Here is a 22,034-nt window from a genome sequence, read left to right as displayed (position 1 = left end):
ATCCCGTTTTTATTGGAGCTTCAGTAGTATTTTCATCTATTTCATCTAAGCTATATGTTCTGTCATGTCTATCCAACCACACTGAATCACAATTATTAGTACACTTATATGTTATAGTGATATTGTTCAGTACTGGAGATGCTGACACACAGTCTTTTGGAAGTCCAAGTCTTTGAAGGGGTTAGTCCAAGTTGTAATGAATGTTATCAGCTGCATGCGATCTGCTTAGTACACCGCACTGCTAGACTATGTCTGAGGAATTCAAAACATGAAGGCTACCATATCGTCATCAATTCTCCATCTATTAGCAGAATTGGGATTGATCAGTTATTGGCTATATGAATACTTTAAACAGGCTATTGCAACTGTAAAACTGTATTTCGGTCCACAAAATAGATATGCACCTTAAATAACAGAAAAATATCTTATATTATTAGGCATGCATTAATACCCGTAACCTAACTGTATAATTACACTGGGTCTCCAACTAATGACATTTTATTATCTATTCTAATCCAACACATCCCTTAGCTACTCAAACCAAGAGATTGAGTCATTTCTTGCAAATCCAAGTTAACCTACACATTAGGTTAAAACAAACAATTAACTCCATAGTTGCTCTACAGTTTGACCATTGGAGCCTTCCTCTCCATAAGGTTTTGTGAACATTGAAAACAAGACACTGTTACTTATTTCCATGTTCAAGACAACAACCTTTCTTGTTTTCATCCAAATCTCACCAGCTACTGAGAATAAATCATAATGTGAATAATACACCTCAAGTCTCTTATTAGCTGTTATGATCAGACCTAATATAGGGAGATCTCTTCTCGAGTCAATGTTTGAGGTAGATAAATGCAAATAATCTTTAACATGTGACTTTTGGTGCACTTCTGTGTCTTTAAATATCCTTTGTTTGGCTTGTGACAATCAGCGAGATTCTTTCCCCAAACTTAATCTGCCACATGCTTTATACTTCGGCATTTGAAGTATGATCACTTACACTCTTCAGCTGCCTCGTTTTGCTTTGGTTAATTTATCTTGGCTCTGACTTTTTAGCCAATTATTCTTTCTTCATCAATCATGTTTGTTCTTCTTCTAATTCCCTAACATGTTTCAAATTCACCGTCATAAGCAGCATTTTTTTTTTGGCCACATATTACTATTTTTTTTTGTCTATTTGTCCCGAAGAAGTATTTCTTGTCCAGATGTTTGCTGCTGATGAATTGTAATGAGGCGCACAATCGTGACGTCACTGTCCGGGGTTTCCTAGTGAAGTGAACCCTACGGCGTCATGGCGGAGGCCGGTTCTAGGAAGACCCTGTATTGAAATGCAAGTTTTCTACAATCGCAGTTGACCAGTGGGCAGGATCCTTGCTTACATCTACACCGGGAAGGGGGGATTATTCGGTTTTTGGAAAGAGAGGAAAAAAACAACACTGCACCAGTTCTTCCGAACTGAATCGTTCGGGGCTGAGCTCCCTGACTGGGGGATAGCTAGCTAGCGTAAGGTAGCGTTAGCTACCGCCGCTGCTAGCTTGCCTATTTAAGACAAGAAAGAACCTCTGAAGCGCAAAGGAGGATTTGAACAACAATTTCATTGGATTCTGCCAGGTAACCGTAAATAACACCCGGTAATATACAGCGATGACTTACTTATACCCTACTTCAATGAGCGAGTTGGCTAACGTTGCATGTTGATGTAGTAAAAGCCGCGAGAAGTGAGCGGCGAATGAAAACAAGATGGAAGAGGGTGAAGTTAGGTTAGCTAATTTAGGTTTACTAATAAATACTAAATAAGTTGAGTACTCTACCGTGGCCCACTACTTGCACATACATTTGCATAGTTAAATACCGTTTACTGCTAAACGCCGGGTATCGACAAGAACCGGAAAAGGAACATTCCGGCGGCTCGCTGCTAAAATGAACTAGCGCAAAGTTTTGTCATTTTGTTAGCTTCCGTGCTAGCCTCGTGCTTCATAACGTTAGCTAACGCTACTTTCCTTGGCAACCTAAGTAAACGCTGGACAATCATCCCTCTAACTTAATGTAACGTTATATCGAACCCACGTTAGCGTTGAATAATATATACTGAACGGCATGTCAAGACTGACTCGCATGGTTGCGGTACATATTATAGAATTATAACGCGAACTGTTGCTCTTGGTGTTTTACAAGTGTTATGATTGTGTTACGCAAAAAACATACTAATTAGCACAACATATTCGAGCTAATGTTAGCAAACAGTAATTAATAGACCATTCTATAACAACCATAACAGCTATTTACATGTCGCAATAAAGTGGCCAAACGAATCTGCTGGTAGAAATACAATAATGCCGATATGTTTGTTGCGTTCCTTTGGAGTTCGGAGATAAAACGGTGTCTGGCGCGTTGGTGCCTGAATACATTTCTGCCAACGTACCCCGCCAATAGCTAACGTTAATATTTGCGTCATTAGCCTGTAGTAGCTAATTAGCTACATGCTAAATTTTAGCCATTGGTGACCGAACTGCTGCCTTGATTTATATCTGGTTACGGTTAAAGTGTTTTTTTAGTGTTTGGAGTGCCCACGGAGCTTCGTGTGGAAATGAAAACATGCTGCTGCCGAGCAGGCCGAATAGGCCTCTGCGGTGTGGGAAACCAATACAGCTAACGTTAACTGTTAATGTTACAGGGATCTGCTGCCTTTCGAGCATCCTTTAGTTTTAACTTTTAACTTTAATATGAATACGGCTAAAATCTACATGCATATTGCAGTGTTACTGACATAAGCCAGCTTCGATCAAGGCACTGTTGTGGGCTTTCCCAGACACTAACTTATATCTAACTTCCCTTCTGTGTATCTTCATACAGGTCAACCACGTCGAACATAATACTCCAGGTTGTCAGGGGCAATCTGTTTTTTGGACTTTAACATGGCTGGACGCAGTGAGGATGAAAGTGTAAGCAACAGCAGTGGTGAATCAAGGTAAAGTATTAATTTAAGTTAATCAAATTTCACAAAAGTACATCAGAGTGGATGTATAGTAAAAAAGTTTTTTTTGTGTATTCTTGTCACAAAGCTGATAGTATACATTTTTATTTTAACGATAAATCTAAAACCTTTTCTTAAGATTGGAGAAGAATCCTTTCATACCTTCTGTGTCCCATTTATTTGTCTTCCACACTGCCATCTTCAGTTCATTTCAATTGAAATATGTATTTTTATTAGGTCTAATGAAATCCCACCATTGTTAACGGCATTGTTATTTTGCAGAGGCTACATCAAGTTTACAGCATATAGAGATCCCTGCCTTTATGGTGGCATTCTGGCTGCATTAACATGGATGTAAATTATCCTGCTGTCGTTTCAAGATAAATAAGCCACAAGCTAGAACTGTATCAGTGTCATGATAGATGCCAAACAGGTTTAATAGAGGCCAAACAAGTAAATTAATAAATGCAGATTTTAAAGGGGACATATGAAAATTCAACTTTGATATTGGGGCTGCCTGCCATTTCAACCAAGCCCAAAATGCTGGAAACAAAAACGCTTGCATGTTTTTTATGATTCCTATAATTAATTAATACAAATAAATACAACCTGTTTTGAGGTTCTGGAGTTTGCGGACGTCATCAAACCATGCAGTAGTCTCTTACTAACCCATAGCTTCAGCGTACTAACCCATACCATATATTTTATTATATTTTTATTTTTATCTTATTGCTGCACTACGTTGTCTGCTGTCCATTATTGTACTGTCTTCCGTCATGCACCAACCGCCAAGTCAAATTCCATGTATGTCTAACATATAATGGCAATAAACGTTTCCTGATTTCTGATTACATGGCTGTGGCCCTCCCCCTATCATGCCACTCAACCCTCAAAATGCGCTATAGTTCGCTACACAGTTCAGCACATTTCTCTACATGACATCCCAGGCTTAGAAGGCACAAGAACCAAAAGACAATTTCATGGTAATACTTGGGGTTGTGCTGTGGATTTAGGGAAATCATTTTGAAAAGGAATGTTTTCAACCACGGTAAATATAATGCTGGACAGAACGCTTGGTCTGGTGTGGGTGTTGGGAGGGGGCTTAAAGAGACCGGGGCTACACTGATCGTTTTAGACAGAAGCTAAATAAAGTGATGATCACACAGACAATAGGAGAAAAATGACATGCTTTTTAACATCAAAGCATGTGAAAGTGTAAATACAAGTGAGTCTTAAAATGAGCATGATTTGTCACCTTTTTAATTTTTTTAATAAGTCTATTGTTAGAAACTGGTTTTCTTTGTGAAAGATTTATCTATGAATGTATATCATTATTTTCTCTTTTAAAATTGACAGTAATTCTGACGATGAATCTGGTTCTGGATCGGGCTCAGCGTCAGGCTCCGCTTCAGGCTCCAGTTCCAGCTCCTCCAGCAGCAGCAGCCAATCGGGGAGCAGTAATTCAGGTAGTGCCTCCGACTCCGGCAGCCAGTCAGATTCTGACACAGAGAAAACCAAGGAGAAGATGGAACCGCCAAATAAGTCAAACATCGATGGAGCTGAGGTAAAGAAATTTGAATTTTAGCAAATATTTTTTACTCTAACTTAACATGTGGATAAAATGTATCGAGTTGATCATTATGTCAGCTGTAACGTTTATCGTACATAATTGCCATGTGCCTATGTGGTAGTTAATTTAGAAAAATTAGAATATCGTGAAAAAGCTCATTATTTTCAGTTATTCAACTTGAAAGGTGAAACTAATAAGTGTGTGTATTATATAGCCATAATCATCAAAATTATATCATATAAAGGCTTGAAATATCTCACTTGTAATGAGTCTATAATATATTCGTTTCACCTTTTAAGTTGAATTACTGAAAGTTTTTGCATGATATATATTTTTCGAGTTTCACCTGTAGGTTTTTCTTGCATCTCTATTGGAACAACAGTCTAATGCAGGGAATAGCTGACATGCATGAGTTGCAATACTCAAGAGTTGGAGTTCAGATGGTTTGACCTTCGATCTGAAGCCTTTACACACGATTCCGCAATACTGTCGTAAAGATGCCCCACTGTTGCACTGCCTCTGCTTTTTTGTACGGAACCAAGCAACGGTGGATTATTGTTCCCTAGAATGCAATTTCAAAAAGCAAGCCAACATCACAGGAACTGTCGGCTGTCCCGTTTCACATAGCTGTGGCTTGGCTCTGTGACTTCCTCTGCTGACAGCTCAGCGCTGGAATCCGTCCCCTCATACGTTTCATACAGAAGATGAGGCATAACAATAATAATAATGGTGCAACATACCCGCGTCTAACAGGCTGTGTAAAAGCGGCTCAAGTCACAACACAGACTTTCAGAGCACCTTTTAGGGTTTTTAAAACTGCTTGACTCAAGTAAAAGCTTGTCAACCTGTTTGCATTTTTTTGGGAACTTTACACTGATCTCATTGATTGCAGTTCTGGAAGTCAAACCCAAGTATCCTAGCAGTGCAAAGATCAGCTATGCTCAGAAAACAACACCAACAACAACAACAGCAGCAGCAGCAGCAGCAGAAGAGACAAAGCTCCTCAAATAGTGGATCTGATGAGGTTTGTTTGAATTGATCGCCATTATACTTGCTTTGTGCTGCTTGACAGTGAACTAATTACTGCTCTTTGGATATGTCATCCGTTTACTTAGCTGACATTTTTATGATGGATTTTCACAATAAACTGTCAATTCATTTTGATTTTAACTCTTCTAGGACTCTTCAAGTAGCGATGGATCTGACACATCAAGTGGATCCAAAAGGAGAAGAAATTCAGCCTCCTCCGACTCTGGATCGGCCTCTGGGTCTGCAAGTGGTTCTGGATCAGACTCCTCAGCGGAGGACAACAGTGAAGAAACTGCATCAGACTATGAGCCTAGTCACAAAATCAAAAGCAGAAAGCCTCCAACTAAGTAAGTGGAGAGTTTCCCTTTAATATATATCTGGTAGGAGTGGTCAAGATATTCTTGTATTGGAATTATAATACACATTGCACTTTTGCTTATTTTGTGTTAAATTTGACATGCTAAAGTGCTGCTCAAACTTGAATTAACATTCAATATGTTATAACATGCTCTATTTTTTGGTGTGGTATTGAGGGGTATTTATTTGCTGTAATTGGGAGCAGCAACTAACGATTATTTTAAGAATTGATTATTCTGTCAATTATCTTTTCAATTAATCAGATTTAAAAAAAAGCATTAATTTCCAAACTTTTAAATAAAAAACAAATCCGAGCGCAAATGTACAGTGCCAAAGCTCCATGAACATTCCTGCTGTTAAAGTAATAATTAACAAACAAATATGCATAGTATATGCCTTTAAAAAATAAAGTGCACAAAAAGAGGTATATTTATTAGGGTTGTCAACACAAACGCTTTAATCTATGTGATTTATGTGGCCAAGATTTATGCAACGAAAAATATTAGTTTACTTCCGATCCTGGGTGATTCACCCCGGTGTGTGAAGGAGAGGTACCGCAGGTCCTTCCTTCTCACAGCTGCCAGGCTGCACATCCAACTGCACCCAGTAGACCCCAGAACATCAAATCACCAAAGAACACTAAAATATATGGGCAATAAAGAAGACAATGTGCAATAACCGCTGTGATACACTGTGTGCATATACGTATTACATTGGTTTTCTTTGCACTCCTTTTTTTTTGTCAATTACTATATTTTGACTTGCCAATTACTGCTGCTCTTGTTGTTTTTTTTATGCTTCTTGTGTGCCCTGTCCACTTTGCTGCCGCAAACCTGTGAATTTCCCCATTGTAGGACTAATGTAGAATATTTTATATTATCTTACCAGTGGTCCCCAATAGGGCTGCACGATATGGCCCAAAATCTGTATCACTGTAGCCAAAGATTCTTTATTGCGGTATAGCTTTTTCAAGTGAACACATTAACTTATTGATCCCAGAAAGGACCGGCCGCAACTGTCTGGCGAGTTAGGCTGTTAGCTTGTTGTGGCTGCAAACAGCAAACAACCCAGCATGCAGTCCGGCCGGGTAATTTTCATAAATTATTAGTGTTATAAATTGTTTGTCACAAGCTGTTGTGGTGTTTTTTTTTGTTTTGTTTGGAAGTAATACAAAGTGTTCAACTTTTAAAAATAATTTAGGATGAATTATCGGAATGGGAAGAAAAGCAGCAACCAAAAGAAGAAATCCCAGAAGTGTTCTTCCTCTGAGGATGAGGATGACAACTACAAGAAAGCGGCGTCTGCAGGGCAACGTAGGCAGGCCACAGTCAACGTCAGCTACAAGGAAGACGAAGAACTGAAGACTGATTCGGACGACCTGGTGGAAGTTGTGGGTGAAGATGTCCCACAACCTGAGGAAGACGAGTTTGAAACACTGGAGAGAGTGATGGACAGCAGGATAGGAAGAAAAAGAGGTAAAGTACACAGTGCTATGTAGGGCTGCACGGTATGGCCGAAAATCCATTCAGACGGTATCCCAGTATGTGACTGTATTGCTTTTTCAAGTAAACACATAGATTCATTGACCCCAGGACCGCCAGCTACACAGATGTTCGCCGTTTGCCGGCCTACTTGCTCGCAACTGGCCGGCGAGTTAGCTCGTTAGCATGTTAGCATGTTGTGGCTGCTAGTGTTTCCACCAGATGCTCGACAGACTTGGCAGTAAATCCTTTTCTGATCCAACATAACTTAAGTCGGATTTTCCAAAACGAAAAACCCTCCAAACAGAGACGGCTCTTCTCTTGGGCACAAGTTGTGTTGGTGCATCTCTGGTCTCTCGTTTTTCCTCCTGTATCGCTCTTTTCCGTGTTTTTATGTAGCAAGTTATTTCTTGTTGTGAGCTGTACTTAGCATGCAGTTCTTGGGATTATTTTTATAAATACAATTATTAGTGTTACAAATTGTTTGTGTCACAAGCTGGTGTTTTACCTTGTTAAAGTAAGTTTGTTCTGGGTTATTAATTGTTGTTATAGCCCTGACTCAATCTCAACACGTAAGACAAGTCGCTCCGACCGCAACGCGCTTTGCGATGAGGTGTAAAAATAAATTCTGCCGACGAGCCACGGTGTAACACCGGTATGAGCGAAACGTGAAGAATTCCAAGCGTACGGAAATCTTACGCCTTTTGAACCGGTGTAACCGGCAAAAAAATTGTTTAGCTATGGTTAAATATAGAAATATATGTTTGAGAATATTTCTTAATTTTTCCCCAAACAGCAACAGGAAGTGTAACTACTGTATACGCTGTGGAAGCAGATGGTGACCCCAATGCTACCTTCAACAACACCAAAGAGCCTGGTGAGATCCAGTATTTGATAAAGTGGAAGAACTGGGCCCATATCCACAACACTTGGGAGACAGAGGAGACACTGAAGTTACAGAATGTCAAGGGCATGAAGAAACTGGACAATTTTAAGAAGAAGGACCAGGAGAAAAAGAGATGGTGAGTGCTTATTAAATACCAACCCCCTACTGTTGGGGGCTGGGAGAGGGGTTAGCCCCGTTAGAACTCTAATTCTGCCACACACCATCTCATAAAAGAGACGAGCGTCATTTTATTATTATGTCTGTAATGTAAAGTAAAAAAAAAAAAACGGGATACCTCATTTATTTAAATGAAACTATTGTTGTTTAATGTGTCACTTTAGTTCATCCTTTGATGCAGCGCCATCAGCATCTACACAAATTCTCTTTGTTGGATTTAAACTTGTATCTTGTTGCAAGCATGTCTGTTTATTGTTATTGCAAATGTATTTAGCACCCTCTGAAAACTGTTTTCTTCGGCCTACAACACATGGCGATTGCTCATCTCCTGCTTTTTTTCCTCTGCTTAGGTTAAAGGCGGCTTCCCCAGAGGACATAGAGTATTTGAATTGTCAACAAGAGTTGATGGATGACCTACACTCTCAGTACCAGCTGGTAGAGCGAATCTTAGGTGCACTTTCTACCTCACTTGTCTGAAGCTTTTGACTTTGAATACATTTGATTCCATTGGATTTGTCCAATTTAATAGTTTGATTCCTTTTTTGAGCAGGACATTCAAACCAGAAGTCAGTGGCTGGTTACCCCGACTATCTATGCAAGTGGCAGGGTTTACCGTACTCTGAATGTAGTTGGGAAGATGGCGCGCTGATCGGCAGAAAGTTCCAGAAATGCATTGACGATTACATGAGCAGAAACCAGTCAAAGACCATTCCATCCAGAGACTGCAAGGTAATGGACTGCCAAGTCTCCTCAGCAGTTATTGAATTTAGTTTAGCTTTTGAATGAAGTCTCCTGGGTCAGCTCCCAGGATGAAATAAACTAAACTGAGTTTTTTACCACTTGTATTTGTACTTACTTAGGTGCTCAAACAGAGACCCAGGTTTGTGCCTATGAAGAAGCAGCCAAGTTACATAGGAGGGGATGGATTGGAGCTCAGAGACTACCAGTTGGACAGTTTGAACTGGATGGCCCACTCCTGGTGCAAGTAAGATTTGAAGAAATCCTTAATTTTCTTAACTTGCATTGCCTGAATGTCCATTCTGTAATTATGAGTGGGTGAGGGAGGGCTTTCAATGTAACATTCCACGGCCATATGCTGTATCCCACAACAGTGAGTGGCAGCCCCATAACAATGTTTCTCTCCTCTGGACTATCTTCATTCATAGAGGCAACAGTTGCATTCTTGCTGATGAGATGGGTTTAGGGAAGACCATCCAGACAATCTCCTTCCTCAACTACCTGTTCAATGATCATCAACTGTATGGACCCTTCTTGCTGGTTGTGCCTCTCTCTACACTCACCTCCTGGCAGAGAGAAATCCAGCTGTGGGCTCCTCAGATGAATTTTGTGGTCTATCTGGGAGACATTAGCAGCAGGAATATGGTATGGTGATTCACATACCCATCTTATTGCTACAATTCCATAGTACCCTTCTACAGTAATTGAAGGTTAAGATGAGTAAATACAAGCAGCAGAAGCGTTTTGTTCATGACTATTATTTTTAATTTAACAGATCAGGACACATGAGTGGATCCATGTCCATAGCAAGAGACTGAAATTTAACATCCTTCTCACAACGTATGAGATTCTTCTCAAAGACAAGGTCAGCAGCTACTGCATCTAATCATGGATTGTGGGCTTCCTGTTTATCACATAATTGCTTTTATTTATGGCACACATCTAATGGTAAAAGTCAGTTCCAAAGCTGTGCAGTATGGTATTGGTGTATATAAAACTAGTAACATTTGTTTTTTTTAGTCGTTTTTGGGAAACGTTAACTGGGCCTTCATTGGTGTGGATGAGGCGCACCGACTGAAGAATGATGACTCCCTCCTCTACAAGACCATGATGGACTTCAAGTCCAATCACAGGCTTCTGATCACAGGAACGCCACTGCAGAACTCCCTGAAAGAGCTCTGGTCCCTGCTGCACTTCATTATGCCCGAGAAGTAGGCCATATCGATTATTATATTTAGATAATAACTTATGCCAAATAACAATCAGCCGCATTCATCTACTAAAAATCTATTGAATTGACTTTCAGTGTCACAGAATGTCTCTGTGTCTTGATGCTGATAGGCTGTTAAGTGGGGTTTAATTTCCCCCCCCCCCCCCCCCCCCATAGCTGTAAACCAAGGGTAAACACTGCTGCATATTAAAAAGTTATGAGATATATATATTAAGGCCGGGATTCGATTAGAAATATTAATCTAATTAATTAGACGCTTTGTAATTAATTAATTGAAATTAATCACATTTTAATTGCATAAATATTTGACCTGAGAACAGTGAGAAGTAATTCTTTTCACATGGATTTTTATTTTTGTTCAACCACTTCCAGCAGACAAGTGTAGCAATAGCATATTTAGAAATATAGTACTTTCAGAAATTCAGGTAGCCTATAGGTAAGTAGACCTTCTGTTTTTTTAAGTAGACCAATACTTTCAAGTACATTCAGAACATTGGTTATTTTTTCAGACGTGGACTTAGTTACCCTGGTCCTTAAACCAGTCATCTGGTGCAGTGTGGGTTGGGTGTGGGTCCTTGTACGTCCATGCTAGCTGCTAATTGTTTTGCGTTGAGGTGATACTTGAGGCTCGATGCGAATTCCTTGTTGCACAGCTTGCACACAACCATGCTCTTATCGACGCTTCCATCCGTGTGTTTATTATAATAAGATTTCCCATTCACGGGGCCACCCGACACGGTCTCGTCAGCTTCTTCGTTCATGTTCACTGTGGTTTGTTTTGTGCTAGTGCTAGTGCTCCAGTATAATCGGTCCGCCGAAACTCATCCAGTGAGAAACAAAAAATGAGTGTAAAAATGCGTAAAAAATGTTTAATGTGTTATTTTTGTGTAATTAATTAATCTTAATTAACGCGCTAAAGTCCCGGCCCTAATATATATATATATCATCACATGAAACACTTAAGAAAAACAAAGTAAAAATGATGGCGACACTCACATTATTTTGCACGCTTTTTTCTATGAAGGAATGAATCAAGAATTGTTTTCTGTATCATGAGCCGTGAGTTGCCAGTACAACACTGATGTGTGACTCATGTCTTGTTTCTCAAGGTTTCACTCTTGGGAGCTGTTTGAGGAGGCCCACGGTAAAGGCAGGGACTCAGGCTACACCAGCTTGCATAAAGAGCTGGAACCCTTTTTACTGCGCAGGGTGAAGAAGGATGTGGAGAAATCTCTTCCTGCCAAAGTGGAGCAGATCCTCCGAGTGGAGATGAGTGCTATCCAGAAACAGTATTACAAGTAAGCGCTTTAAATGCAAACAGATCTGCTTAATTTCCGTTGATCTGTGTTCACCTTCTGCTCAAGTGATACACAGAACTGATTTCTAGTTAATCTAAAATCTATGCAACCTCAGTTTAAATTAGCTCTTTTTCTCCACGCTATTAGATCAGCCAATCACTGCTTTCCTCTGTGCAGGGTGCATAATAATTAATAATTGAATAACTAGTGGTGTTCCTTTATGGCTTATTTGTAGCTTGCGATTCTTTGCAAATCACAAGCATCATTCTTTCTAACTCATGCTGAGTCACACAGACGACAGGTTTTATGTCATGGTTTTGATCAACTGATAATATGATTTATTTAAGCAATAAGTTACGATTGTACTTTATCGTCCAATAATGTAACAGTTTGAGGGTGCCGGCAACCATTGGGTCCGATACAGTACATTGTGGCTCAATAATGCACACCCCGTGACTTGCTCTCAACCAATGCTGGATTTCATCTTCCCGTCTTCTAAAGTAATGTGTGTGTTTGTGATCAGATGGATCCTGACCAGGAACTATAAGGCTCTGAGTAAAGGTACCAAAGGCAGCACATCAGGCTTCCTGAACATCATGATGGAGTTGAAGAAGTGCTGTAACCACTGTTACCTCATTAAGCCGCCAGAGGACAATGAGTTCCTTAACAGAGCTGAAGCCTTACAGGTGTGTGTGTTATTTTGTATATCTTCATGCTATTTGATTTTCTTGTTTTAATAATTATTGTATAGAAATAACCTGTATTGTTATCAACCAAATGCTACGCTGTTTAACAGATTAAGTCCTTTATTGCACAATTGAATTGTATTCTATAGTCGCTCATTAAATATCACAATTATAGACAACATTTAGTTCCGACAGAAGGCAGTGTAACGTCAAAACTAAGAGCCAATCGGCCCTTTGATCTCATTTGATCAAGTGCTTGCACTCAAAGGACCCGTTTGTGCTTTGATTTGCTCCGTTTCTGCTCAAACTGTATGCTTATACGCAGATGCATTGCTCGCACACATTTCATACTGAATGAACACTTGTGTGTGTATATAGATTCTCTAATATTAATTGGAGAGGCTGGACCAGTAATTGTTTGACCCTCTTTTCCTCCGATAGCAACTGATCCGCAGCAGTGGAAAGCTAGTTCTGTTGGACAAGCTGCTGGTGCGTTTGAAGGAGCGAGGCCACAGAGTTCTCATCTTCTCCCAGATGGTACGGATGCTGGATATCCTGGCTGATTACCTGAAGAGCCGACAGTTCCTCTTCCAGGTAGATACTCTCTTTGCTCAGAATCTCACATATTGTGCGTACGCACCCACGTGCGCAAAAAAACGATTGAGCAGAAATATTAAATGAAATCTACATGTTTCTGTTGTAAATTTGTGAACGTTAAATGTTGTGAATCTGCGTAGCGATTAGATGGCTCCATCAAAGGGGAGATGAGGAAGCAAGCGTTGGATCATTTCAATGCTGAGGGCTCAGAGGTACGTACCATGCTTAATTAGAATAAACTAGGACTCTAACGTGTCTAATGAATCTCTATTTGTGTGCTCAGGATTTTTGCTTCTTGTTGTCAACGCGTGCTGGTGGTCTGGGTATCAATTTGGCATCGGCTGACACAGTAGTTATCTTTGACTCAGACTGGAACCCCCAGAATGATCTTCAGGCCCAGGCCAGAGCCCACAGAATTGGACAGAAAAGACAGGTAAGTAACAGCAGCCATAAATCTCTCTAAACAGATACTTGAATGTAAAAAAAAACATGCGAACAACAGCGGCGTGACTATCTGCTTTGGGGGTGGGCGCGGTCCTATACTGACTTTATATTGCATGAATAAAATAGACTGGCTACAACAGCTTCTTGCCAAGGAAAAGTTTACCACAGTACAGCTCACTCGGAGTGTTCAATGTCGGTTCTATACTATAAAATAATTAATGTTAATAATATTTATCACTGAATGAAGCCTCACGAAGCCTCGCCACCTTACACACACACACACACACACACACACACACACACACACACACACACTTGATCAGTTGTGTGTGTGTGTGTGTGTCAGAGATGGGGACTCGAGTTTGAGACTCGGACTCGAGTCGCACACACGGTGACTTAAGACTTCAGACTCGACTCTGACTCGAGCTTTGGGACTCGTGAACAATGTTTAATTTTAGGAAACATCTGATGAGCTCGCTATACCGCTCCCTCCGTTACCTGCCTACGTAACACGTACATTGACATATATTGCTGGCTCCGCACGCGCGGCCACACACGAGAAAGATGTCGATTGCACCGGCCGCTGCTGGGTGGCGCTGACGGGGGGGGGGGGGGGCGCTGGCGGTTGGACCGACGGTTCGCTGACGTCGGGACGTATGCAATCCAGTGGCGGACTGTTTACTCTGCGTCTCCTTAAACTGTCTCTGCTCACTGAAGCAAAACAACACGTGTACAATAAATATCAGAGCCAAGAGCAGCGAGTGTAGTCACCTACTGCTGCTAACACATCCCGTCAGACCAGGATTATTTATTTATATCCGTTAATGAACTTTCTCCTCTTGTTACCCTGGTAACCGCTGTTATTACAGACGGTTGCATCGATTCTTACTGTGAAAATCTGCGTACTTCCAGTTTAGCGGCTATGCTTCGTATTTTCATTTTATGGGAAAAACCACAAAAAAAATTAAGTAAAGAGTAAAGGAGGAGTAAAAAGTTGTTTTTTTACGGTAAAGGGGACGATGATAAGAGACATACACTAACAAATTACCTATACAAGTAGTTCATTTGTTCTGTTATTGACGTTCTTTTAGAGCCATTTTTGTGCAATTTTGACAGCCCTAGTTTGTAACACCATGTCGCAATCCCACAATTAAATGCCATTCCTGCCTGTAATTCAGTTAAATTCCAAAAGAAACCAAATACAAAAAATTATAAATATTGTGACCCTACTCCTAGAAAATGCCTGTTATAAACACTGATACAAATTATCTTGAAAAGCGCTATAAAAGTATTTGTATTCCACTATTTGCTTGTGGACTGGCAGGTGAATATCTACCGCCTGGTGACGAAGAGCTCAGTGGAGGAGGAAATTATTGAGAGGGCAAAGAAGAAAATGGTGCTGGATCACCTAGTCATCCAGAGAATGGACACAACAGGGAAAACTGTCCTGCATACCGGTGCTGCCCCCTCCAGGCAAGCCACTTCACTGCCTTTCATTTTTTTTTTGTTTATCACCCTCCTTAAATCAAACTTGTGTTTGTTTACAACCTTATTATGTCATTATTTTTTATCCACCATTTGGGATCAATTAAAGTGATTTTGTCTGTACTGTGTACTCTTTCCTGTTTACTTTTCCTGCTCTCATTTAACATTAAGTATGCTTTGATGTATAGTTCAGCACCATTCAACAAGGAGGAGCTATCTTCCATCCTGAAGTTTGGTGCGGAGGAGCTTTTTAAAGAGCCAGAGGGTGAGGAGCAGGAACCTCAGGTATGTAGTAATGTACTGAGTGATATATGTGCAGAATCACAACTGTTTTCTGAAATATATTCAAGAAGCATGGTCTTTATTCCACTGTAGGAAATGGATATTGACGAGATCCTCAAAAGAGCAGAGACCAGGGAAAATGATCCAGGACCCTCCACAGTGGGAGAAGAACTGCTTTCCCAGTTCAAGGTACATACAAATGTATAGACCTGAAGTTGGAATGTTGACAATGTTCTTAAGCAGCTGAGCATTATAGCTCTGACTTGATTTGTGCAGGTGGCCAACTTCTCCATGATGGACGATGAAGAAATAGATATTGAATCTGAGCGTAGTCATCGGAGTTGGGACAGCATCATTCCTGAGGAACAGAGAAGAAGGATGGAGGAGGAGGAGCGACAGAAGGAATTGGAGGAAATCTACCTGCTGCCACGCATGCGGAATTGTGCCAAACAGGTACACTGGCATTCTTTCCAAATATAATAAGAACTTGTTATTATTTGAGAGCTACACAGTTGTGTTTTGGGTTCTCAATGAACTTCAATGTGATTTACTTTGTTTGTGTGAACAGATAAGCTTTAACACCGGTTCGGGCCGGCAAAGCAGGAACAGGAGGTACTCTGGGTCTGACAGCGACTCCCCCTCCGACCGGAAAAGGCCAAAGAAACGAGGACGGCCCCGAACCATCCCTCGGGAAAATATCAAGGGCTTTAGCGACGCTGAGATTCGAAGGTAATTATATTAATCTAGAGTTCTCAGCATGACTCTTAATCTGCTCATCCTCCTCACATTTCCTTGTTTATCTTTTACTTTTATTTACAGGTTTGTCAAGAGTTATAAAAAGTTTGGGGGACCACTGGAGAGGTAACCTGCGTCCAATTTTTTAAAATCGTTTTTAACAATAAATAAAAAAAACTGTCTGCCTAACTAGTGTCTTGTCTCAGGTTGGATGCTATTGCTCGTGATGCTGAGCTTGTGGATAAGTCTGAACATGATCTGAAACGCTTAGCGGATACGGTTCACAATGGCTGTCTGAGAACACTACGAGAAAACCCATGTGGACAAGAGAAGACTTCAGGTAAGCAATCTTTCTACCATTAATCTGCCCATTATAGAGTCATCTCTATTAGAGTTGTAATAATGAGTTGTTTGATCACCATTTATAATGTGTATAAAGCCCTCTCGAGTCATTTGATCTTAACTTTAATCACAGTTGTACAAGAAACCTGCTCAAAAGTACAGGTTTCTTGTACAACTGTAACAAGCTGCCAACACAAAACTGATTCCATCACAGTTTTTTTTTTAGTTCATTAGTTTAGAGACAAAAGCCGTCTTGTAAAAGTAAACACCTGTTTGAAATTGGGGTTCTTGAGTGACACGTAAGACATGGGGCATCAGTTATCAGATAGTTGTGGGAAATGTCATCATTTATCTTGGCCACGGTGAATTCTTCAAAATGGCTCAATCAAAAGTCCAATCCCTAAACTGTAACATTTCAAATGAGCAACTAAACTCTGGTTTGCATACGTAGCAATTGGGCTTCATGATTCGAAATACTCATTGCACAGTGACTCATTTATTAAACTGTTGCCCTTACATGTTTGACCACCAGGAGGGAGAAGAGGGAAGGTGAAAGGCCCTACATTCAGGATCTCTGGAGTCCAGGTGAATGCCAAGCTTGTTATCTCCCATGAGGAAGAGTTGGCTCCACTCCACAAGGCCATTCCTGCTGACCCTGAGGAGAGAAAGAAGTAAGCTTTCCAATAAGATCTTTCATTTCTGTTGGACGGAATTGGGAACCACAGATATTAAGTATAAATAAGCAAATGGCACGTACTCTCTTGTTTATCTAGCGACCGTGTTGCTAGAAATATCCCAATATATTTGAACGTGTGAATCTTAATTATATTTGCCAGGTATATGATTCCCTGCCACTCGAAGGCAGCACACTTTGACATTGAGTGGGGGAAAGAGGACGACTCCAGCCTCCTCATAGGAATCTATGAGTACGGATACGGCAGCTGGGAGATGATCAAGATGGATCCAGACCTCAATCTCACACACAAGGTGAGTTCAGGCATAATACATATTTGATCTCGTCTTAGTTATACATACGGTGGATGACATTCCTCGTTATGCTTCAACGTCTGTTTTTCTTTTCAAAACAAATATTTTGGCCTGCCTGCCAGCCAATATGTGTATTTTTTTATTTCAAATGTCACCACAGAATAAAAGAGTGTTGTTAGTGCTCAGGCATTCCTGATTTATTTTTGACCGTTTCCAATGTTGATCAGCTTCTGCCAGATGACCCTGACAAGAAGCCACAGGCCAAACAGCTCCAGACCAGAGCAGACTACCTCATCAAGCTGCTAAGCAAGGACCTGGCCAAAAGAGAAGCACAGAAACAAGCAGGGACAGTAAGTCAAGTGAAGTGGCCTCTGAGTCACAAACTAAGATGCTTATATAAAAGTGATTTTCAGATATGGATAGATCAGAATCTATCATGCCTGTCTGTATTTATTCAGGCTAATTCGCGGAAGAGGAGACCAAGAAGTAAAAGAAGCAAAAGTATAAAGCCCACAAAGCCAGACGAAGTGATGAAGAGCACGTCCTCAGATCCTCCATCAGACAAGAGGTCGGACGACGACGATGAGGAGGAAATTGAGGAGGAAAAGGTGAATTCTACCAATTGCTCTGCTAAATACTGGATTATTCCTGTTTTCCATTTGGAGTTGTTGTGTAATGCGTGTTCAACCCTTTAAGGAGGTGGCACCAGTACAGGCGCCAAGCAGACGGAACCGAGCAGACAGAGTGGTGGAGAAGGACGAGGAGGATGAAGATGAGGACCCTGAACAGGAAGAAGTGTCTTCATCAGGAGAAAGGGACCTCCTCGAAAAAGAAGTCAAAAGGGAGAAGAAGGAGGAGAGTTGGGACCTTAAAGATACAAAGGAGCTAAAAGAGAAAAAAGAAACAAAGCCTCTGGAAGTGATTCATAAACAAGAAGAGAGCATGGAAAAGGTGAAATACCCATTTTATTTACAATATATTACTTAACCGCTTTACCTTTGCAATAACTATGGTTACAAGTTGTTAACAACTAAAGACGATGGATTGGTTTGAAATGTGTGCCTAATTCTTTTCATCAGATCGAAATAAAGGCCGAGGTACGAGAACGAACAAAGAGAGCCTCGGAAGTGCCACTTCATATTACAGCAACTGGGGACAATGTGCTGGTGTCTGAGGAATCTGAGGAACTGGACCAGAGGACCTTCAGTGTGGTATGTACATTCATTCATTCCTTCAGTTCATGGCAAATACGGCGAATGACTATGATAATATGTTACCTTAAACGTTTCAGTGTAAAGAGAGGATGCGGCCGGTGAAAGCGGCCCTCAAGCAGCTGGACCGGCCGGAGAAAGGGCTGTCGGAGCGCGAGCAGCTTGAACATACAAGACAGTGCCTCATTAAAATCGGAGACCACATCACAGAGTGTCTGAAGGAGTATTCTAATCCTGAGCAGATCAAACAGTGGAGGAAGTTAGTAAAACACACACACACATCACACAACTAGTTGTGCAGAGGCCATGGTCCGTTAGTGATCCGTACGGAGTTCTGCACATGTGGATTATGGATTATTGACAGTTACATTTTAACCATCCCAGTGTGAAATCTGCCAATACTCAAATGTGAATTATGATCTGTTTAGACTAGCTCTAAGGGGGTATAATTCATCATTCAAAGCTCTATTGATGAAAATACAATAATTATGTTTTTAAAATGCAAATGACGCGATAGATGACTAAGAAAGTCAAAGTAAAGCATCTGTCAATTTTGACTGAAGAGTAATTGAAATTTTTAAGTTGTTTGGACAGTAGGGAGAATAATTATTTTCTGATATGATGAAGGATCTGTAGGATTTGTAGGAATAAGTCTTGCATCTTGGTTCAAATTTTCCACATTCTAAGCCGATGGTGCTTGTCTTTCACAGAAACCTATGGATATTTGTTTCTAAATTCACTGAGTTTGACGCCAGGAAACTGCATAAACTGTATAAGCACGCAATCAAGAAAAGACAAGAAAACGCCCAGGTATGTAAAGGCCTGGTGCTAATTCTTCATTTGGATTACAATGTGATCTTTTAATGACTTTAGATTCTTTCTGCAGGCAATGGAGCAGAACACTAGGAGCATAAACATCCACACCTTTAAGCATGCAGGTAAATTCAGTTTCTTTCTGTTGTACAAAGATCATTTGGTGAGCTAGTTGACACCGTGCTGATGGACTTGTGGTTTTGTCCTCAGATATTGAAAGGCTGAAAGACAACTCGCACCAGGACGATAGCAGCAGGGACAGCTACAGCTCAGATAGACATCCACCTTCGAGTCGCTACCACGAGAGCAGCAGCAGTAAGGAGAGACACAGCTCAGAGTCCCACCGGAAGACAGCTGGAGACTCTAGAAAGAGACCGTACTCCTCCTTCAGCAACGGCAAAGACCACCGAGACCACTACAGACCAGACAGCAGGGACCGAGACAGACAGGACAGGTGTGTGTGTGTGTGTGTGTGTGTGTGTGGCTTCGTACACAATTCGGCAGTTAGCCAAACTCCATTTGAAGGAATATGGGAGTCAGTTATCAGCGTCCAAGCTCCAAATGCTTTATTTTGCAGCACTGACATAAACCATTCAAGTTGGAGTCAAACTAAAACAGACAGAAAAACACAATGAGCAAGATGTTACACACGGATATTGAATTGTATGTAGCTGTGTGTGTGTGTGTCGCTGCGGCAGAACTCTGCTCACGCCAGAGAGCTGTAAAAGTAAAAAAACAGACTTTCTTGCAGGAGTGAGGTTGGCTAAATTTTGCTCATACCCACTCATATATTAAAGTTCTTTGTGACGAGTATTGAATGTGTTCTGTCTAATGGTCACAATTTGCCATGGTGTGCAGATTCTACAATGACGGTAAGCACAGGAAGCTGGAGGAGTTCCGCTCCAGCAGAGACCACCGGCAGGACGTGAAGGATCATTCCCACTCGGAGCACCGCTCGTCCTACCGCTATCACTCAGACTGGCAGAGCGAGCAACGGGCCTCAGCCAGCGGGCCCCGCTCCCCCCGGGACCAGCGCTCGCCCTATGACTCGCGCTCGCCCATGGGCCATCGCTCTCCTTTTGACTACTCGTCGGATCACAAGAGCACACCGGAGCAGATCTGGAGCAGCCGCAAAACATAACAAGAGCTGCCCGGGTCTGCCAGTAGCAGCCATAGACTCAACACAGCAGAGGCCTTACAGGACTGTGGTCTTCACTTCAGCATGGCTCTCCTCTTCTCACTGCAGCTCATCTCGGTAACTCGGGAGACCAACACCAGGGAGCGGCTCAAAACAGGCAGAAAAAAAATTCTAAGCGTATTTTTGTAATAAAGAGTTTTGACACTGCATCGCTGTGTTCAACAGCGAGTTGTGTTCACTTGTTATTTTTATACTTTTTTTTTTTACTCTGGAAAATTGACCCTGAGTGCTGCCTCCAATTCCCACCAACCAATGACACTGGATCCTGTAAATGACTGTTCTCTATGTTTGTCTGTCTGTCTATGTTTCTCTATCATGCTTAATGTAATTATCTACCTTATTTAAGTGTTGACTCGATGAGAAGTCTGTCACAAGATCCGCATTACAAGTTGATGTAAAGGTGTTTGGTTGGCTCACCACCTGAAGTACCTCATTTACAGCATTTCTCCTTTTTAATCACAGGTTTTCTATTTTCCACCAGGTGTGAATTATTTAATAACATATCAGAGCTGTACAAAAAGTAATCCCCTGGATTTTGTTTATTTTAGGGAGCGAGGTGTATCATTTCCTATTCTTTAACGTACATGGTTGTAAATTTTTGTAAAATAGTAAATCAGTTGTCTTTTTTTCCTCAGGCTTTTTGGATTCATTATGACTTTTCCCCATCAACTCAGGCTTTTTTGTTCTATGAGTGAGATATTGTGTAATAATTCTTTCATAATAATGCTTTCTGAATATCACTTTTGGGAAAGGGAAAGTTCTTTAATGATTCTCAGTTTTATCCTGTAGTGCTTAGCTTCTTCTGCCTCGATGTGCATCAGTATGTTGGAAGAAACTGACTTTTGAAATCAGTCCGAAAAAGCTGGTTGTCTTTCAATAGAATCACTGTTGGATCTTAAGCTTGACTTTTTACAAAAATGTTTTCTTTACCTTTCAGTTTTCTTTTCTACGTAGGCAATAATGTCGATGTTTCTATGCAGCCAAGTATATTTGTGGTGAACCACCCAATTGAATGAAGTCACTGTTATGGTTCACACTGTTGTAAATAGATTTCCTCTATATTTCAAAATGAATTTACACTGAAAGTGCATGAATTTTTACAAACTGTTTTATATTGTCTATGAAGCCATTAAAATCAATCACTGTACTCACTCGTACCAACTCGTAAACCCTATGCTTCTTGTCTTACACTATCACGGCGATGGCCTGGTAAAGACCTCGAGATAATTATATACCTTTCCTAAAAGATGGGTGGTGTTTGTTAATTGAGCAAATACTCATAAAACAACAATTTGTAGATGGTGCCAAAGCAAGTGAGAACTAACTGCTGATTTATTGGTGTTTGCCATTGCCGTTTTAAGGCCAAAATAGAAATAAAGACCAAACATCTCCAATCATGTCACATTTGGATAAAAGAGCTATCCACTATTTCTGGAGCAAGCTGTGTCTACGTGGAAGTTACAAGAAGTTGCCTCTGGGTCATCTTACATGAATATCTGCTGTAAGTTAT

General features: G+C 40.8%; 1 protein-coding gene across 1 annotated transcript; it reads left to right on the top strand.

The window, feature by feature from the left end:
- The first annotated feature begins 1,254 nt into the window (after positions 1 to 1,254).
- Positions 1,255 to 21,693, top strand: chd1 (chromodomain helicase DNA binding protein 1). Its single transcript, XM_037484769.2, has 36 exons — positions 1,255 to 1,614; positions 2,857 to 2,971; positions 4,334 to 4,541; positions 5,440 to 5,571; positions 5,727 to 5,923; positions 7,134 to 7,408; positions 8,211 to 8,436; positions 8,828 to 8,928; positions 9,028 to 9,206; positions 9,338 to 9,462; positions 9,644 to 9,860; positions 9,991 to 10,080; positions 10,236 to 10,426; positions 11,556 to 11,744; positions 12,268 to 12,430; positions 12,872 to 13,024; positions 13,168 to 13,239; positions 13,311 to 13,460; positions 14,796 to 14,944; positions 15,145 to 15,241; positions 15,332 to 15,427; positions 15,515 to 15,691; positions 15,807 to 15,967; positions 16,058 to 16,099; positions 16,180 to 16,313; positions 16,848 to 16,986; positions 17,152 to 17,302; positions 17,530 to 17,652; positions 17,761 to 17,910; positions 17,999 to 18,253; positions 18,382 to 18,513; positions 18,594 to 18,772; positions 19,224 to 19,323; positions 19,400 to 19,451; positions 19,537 to 19,780; positions 20,185 to 21,693. Exons 2-36 carry the CDS (start codon positions 2,919 to 2,921, stop codon positions 20,465 to 20,467), a joined length of 5,385 nt encoding a protein of 1,794 aa, XP_037340666.2. The 5' UTR covers positions 1,255 to 1,614; positions 2,857 to 2,918; the 3' UTR covers positions 20,468 to 21,693.
- Positions 21,694 to 22,034: the final 341 nt, after the last annotated feature.

Source organism: Pungitius pungitius, chromosome 18, assembly GCF_949316345.1.
Source record: "Pungitius pungitius chromosome 18, fPunPun2.1, whole genome shotgun sequence".
NCBI classification, from domain to species: Eukaryota; Metazoa; Chordata; class Actinopteri; order Perciformes; family Gasterosteidae; genus Pungitius; species Pungitius pungitius.
Note: the sequence above shows the minus strand (reverse complement) of the source record. Positions and strands in the feature narration are given on the sequence as shown.

Bases quoted from the DNA above. Each gene is read 5' to 3' on its own strand.
- chd1 (XM_037484769.2), top strand. From the start codon at position 2,919: ATGGCTGGACGCAGTGAGGATGAAAGTGTAAGCAACAGCAGTGGTGAA. The intron at 5,572-5,726 runs GTTTGTTTGAAT...TAACTCTTCTAG, and splicing joins CAAATAGTGGATCTGATGAG to GACTCTTCAAGTAGCGATGG. The intron at 16,100-16,179 runs GTAACCTGCGTC...GTCTTGTCTCAG, and splicing joins TTTGGGGGACCACTGGAGAG to GTTGGATGCTATTGCTCGTG.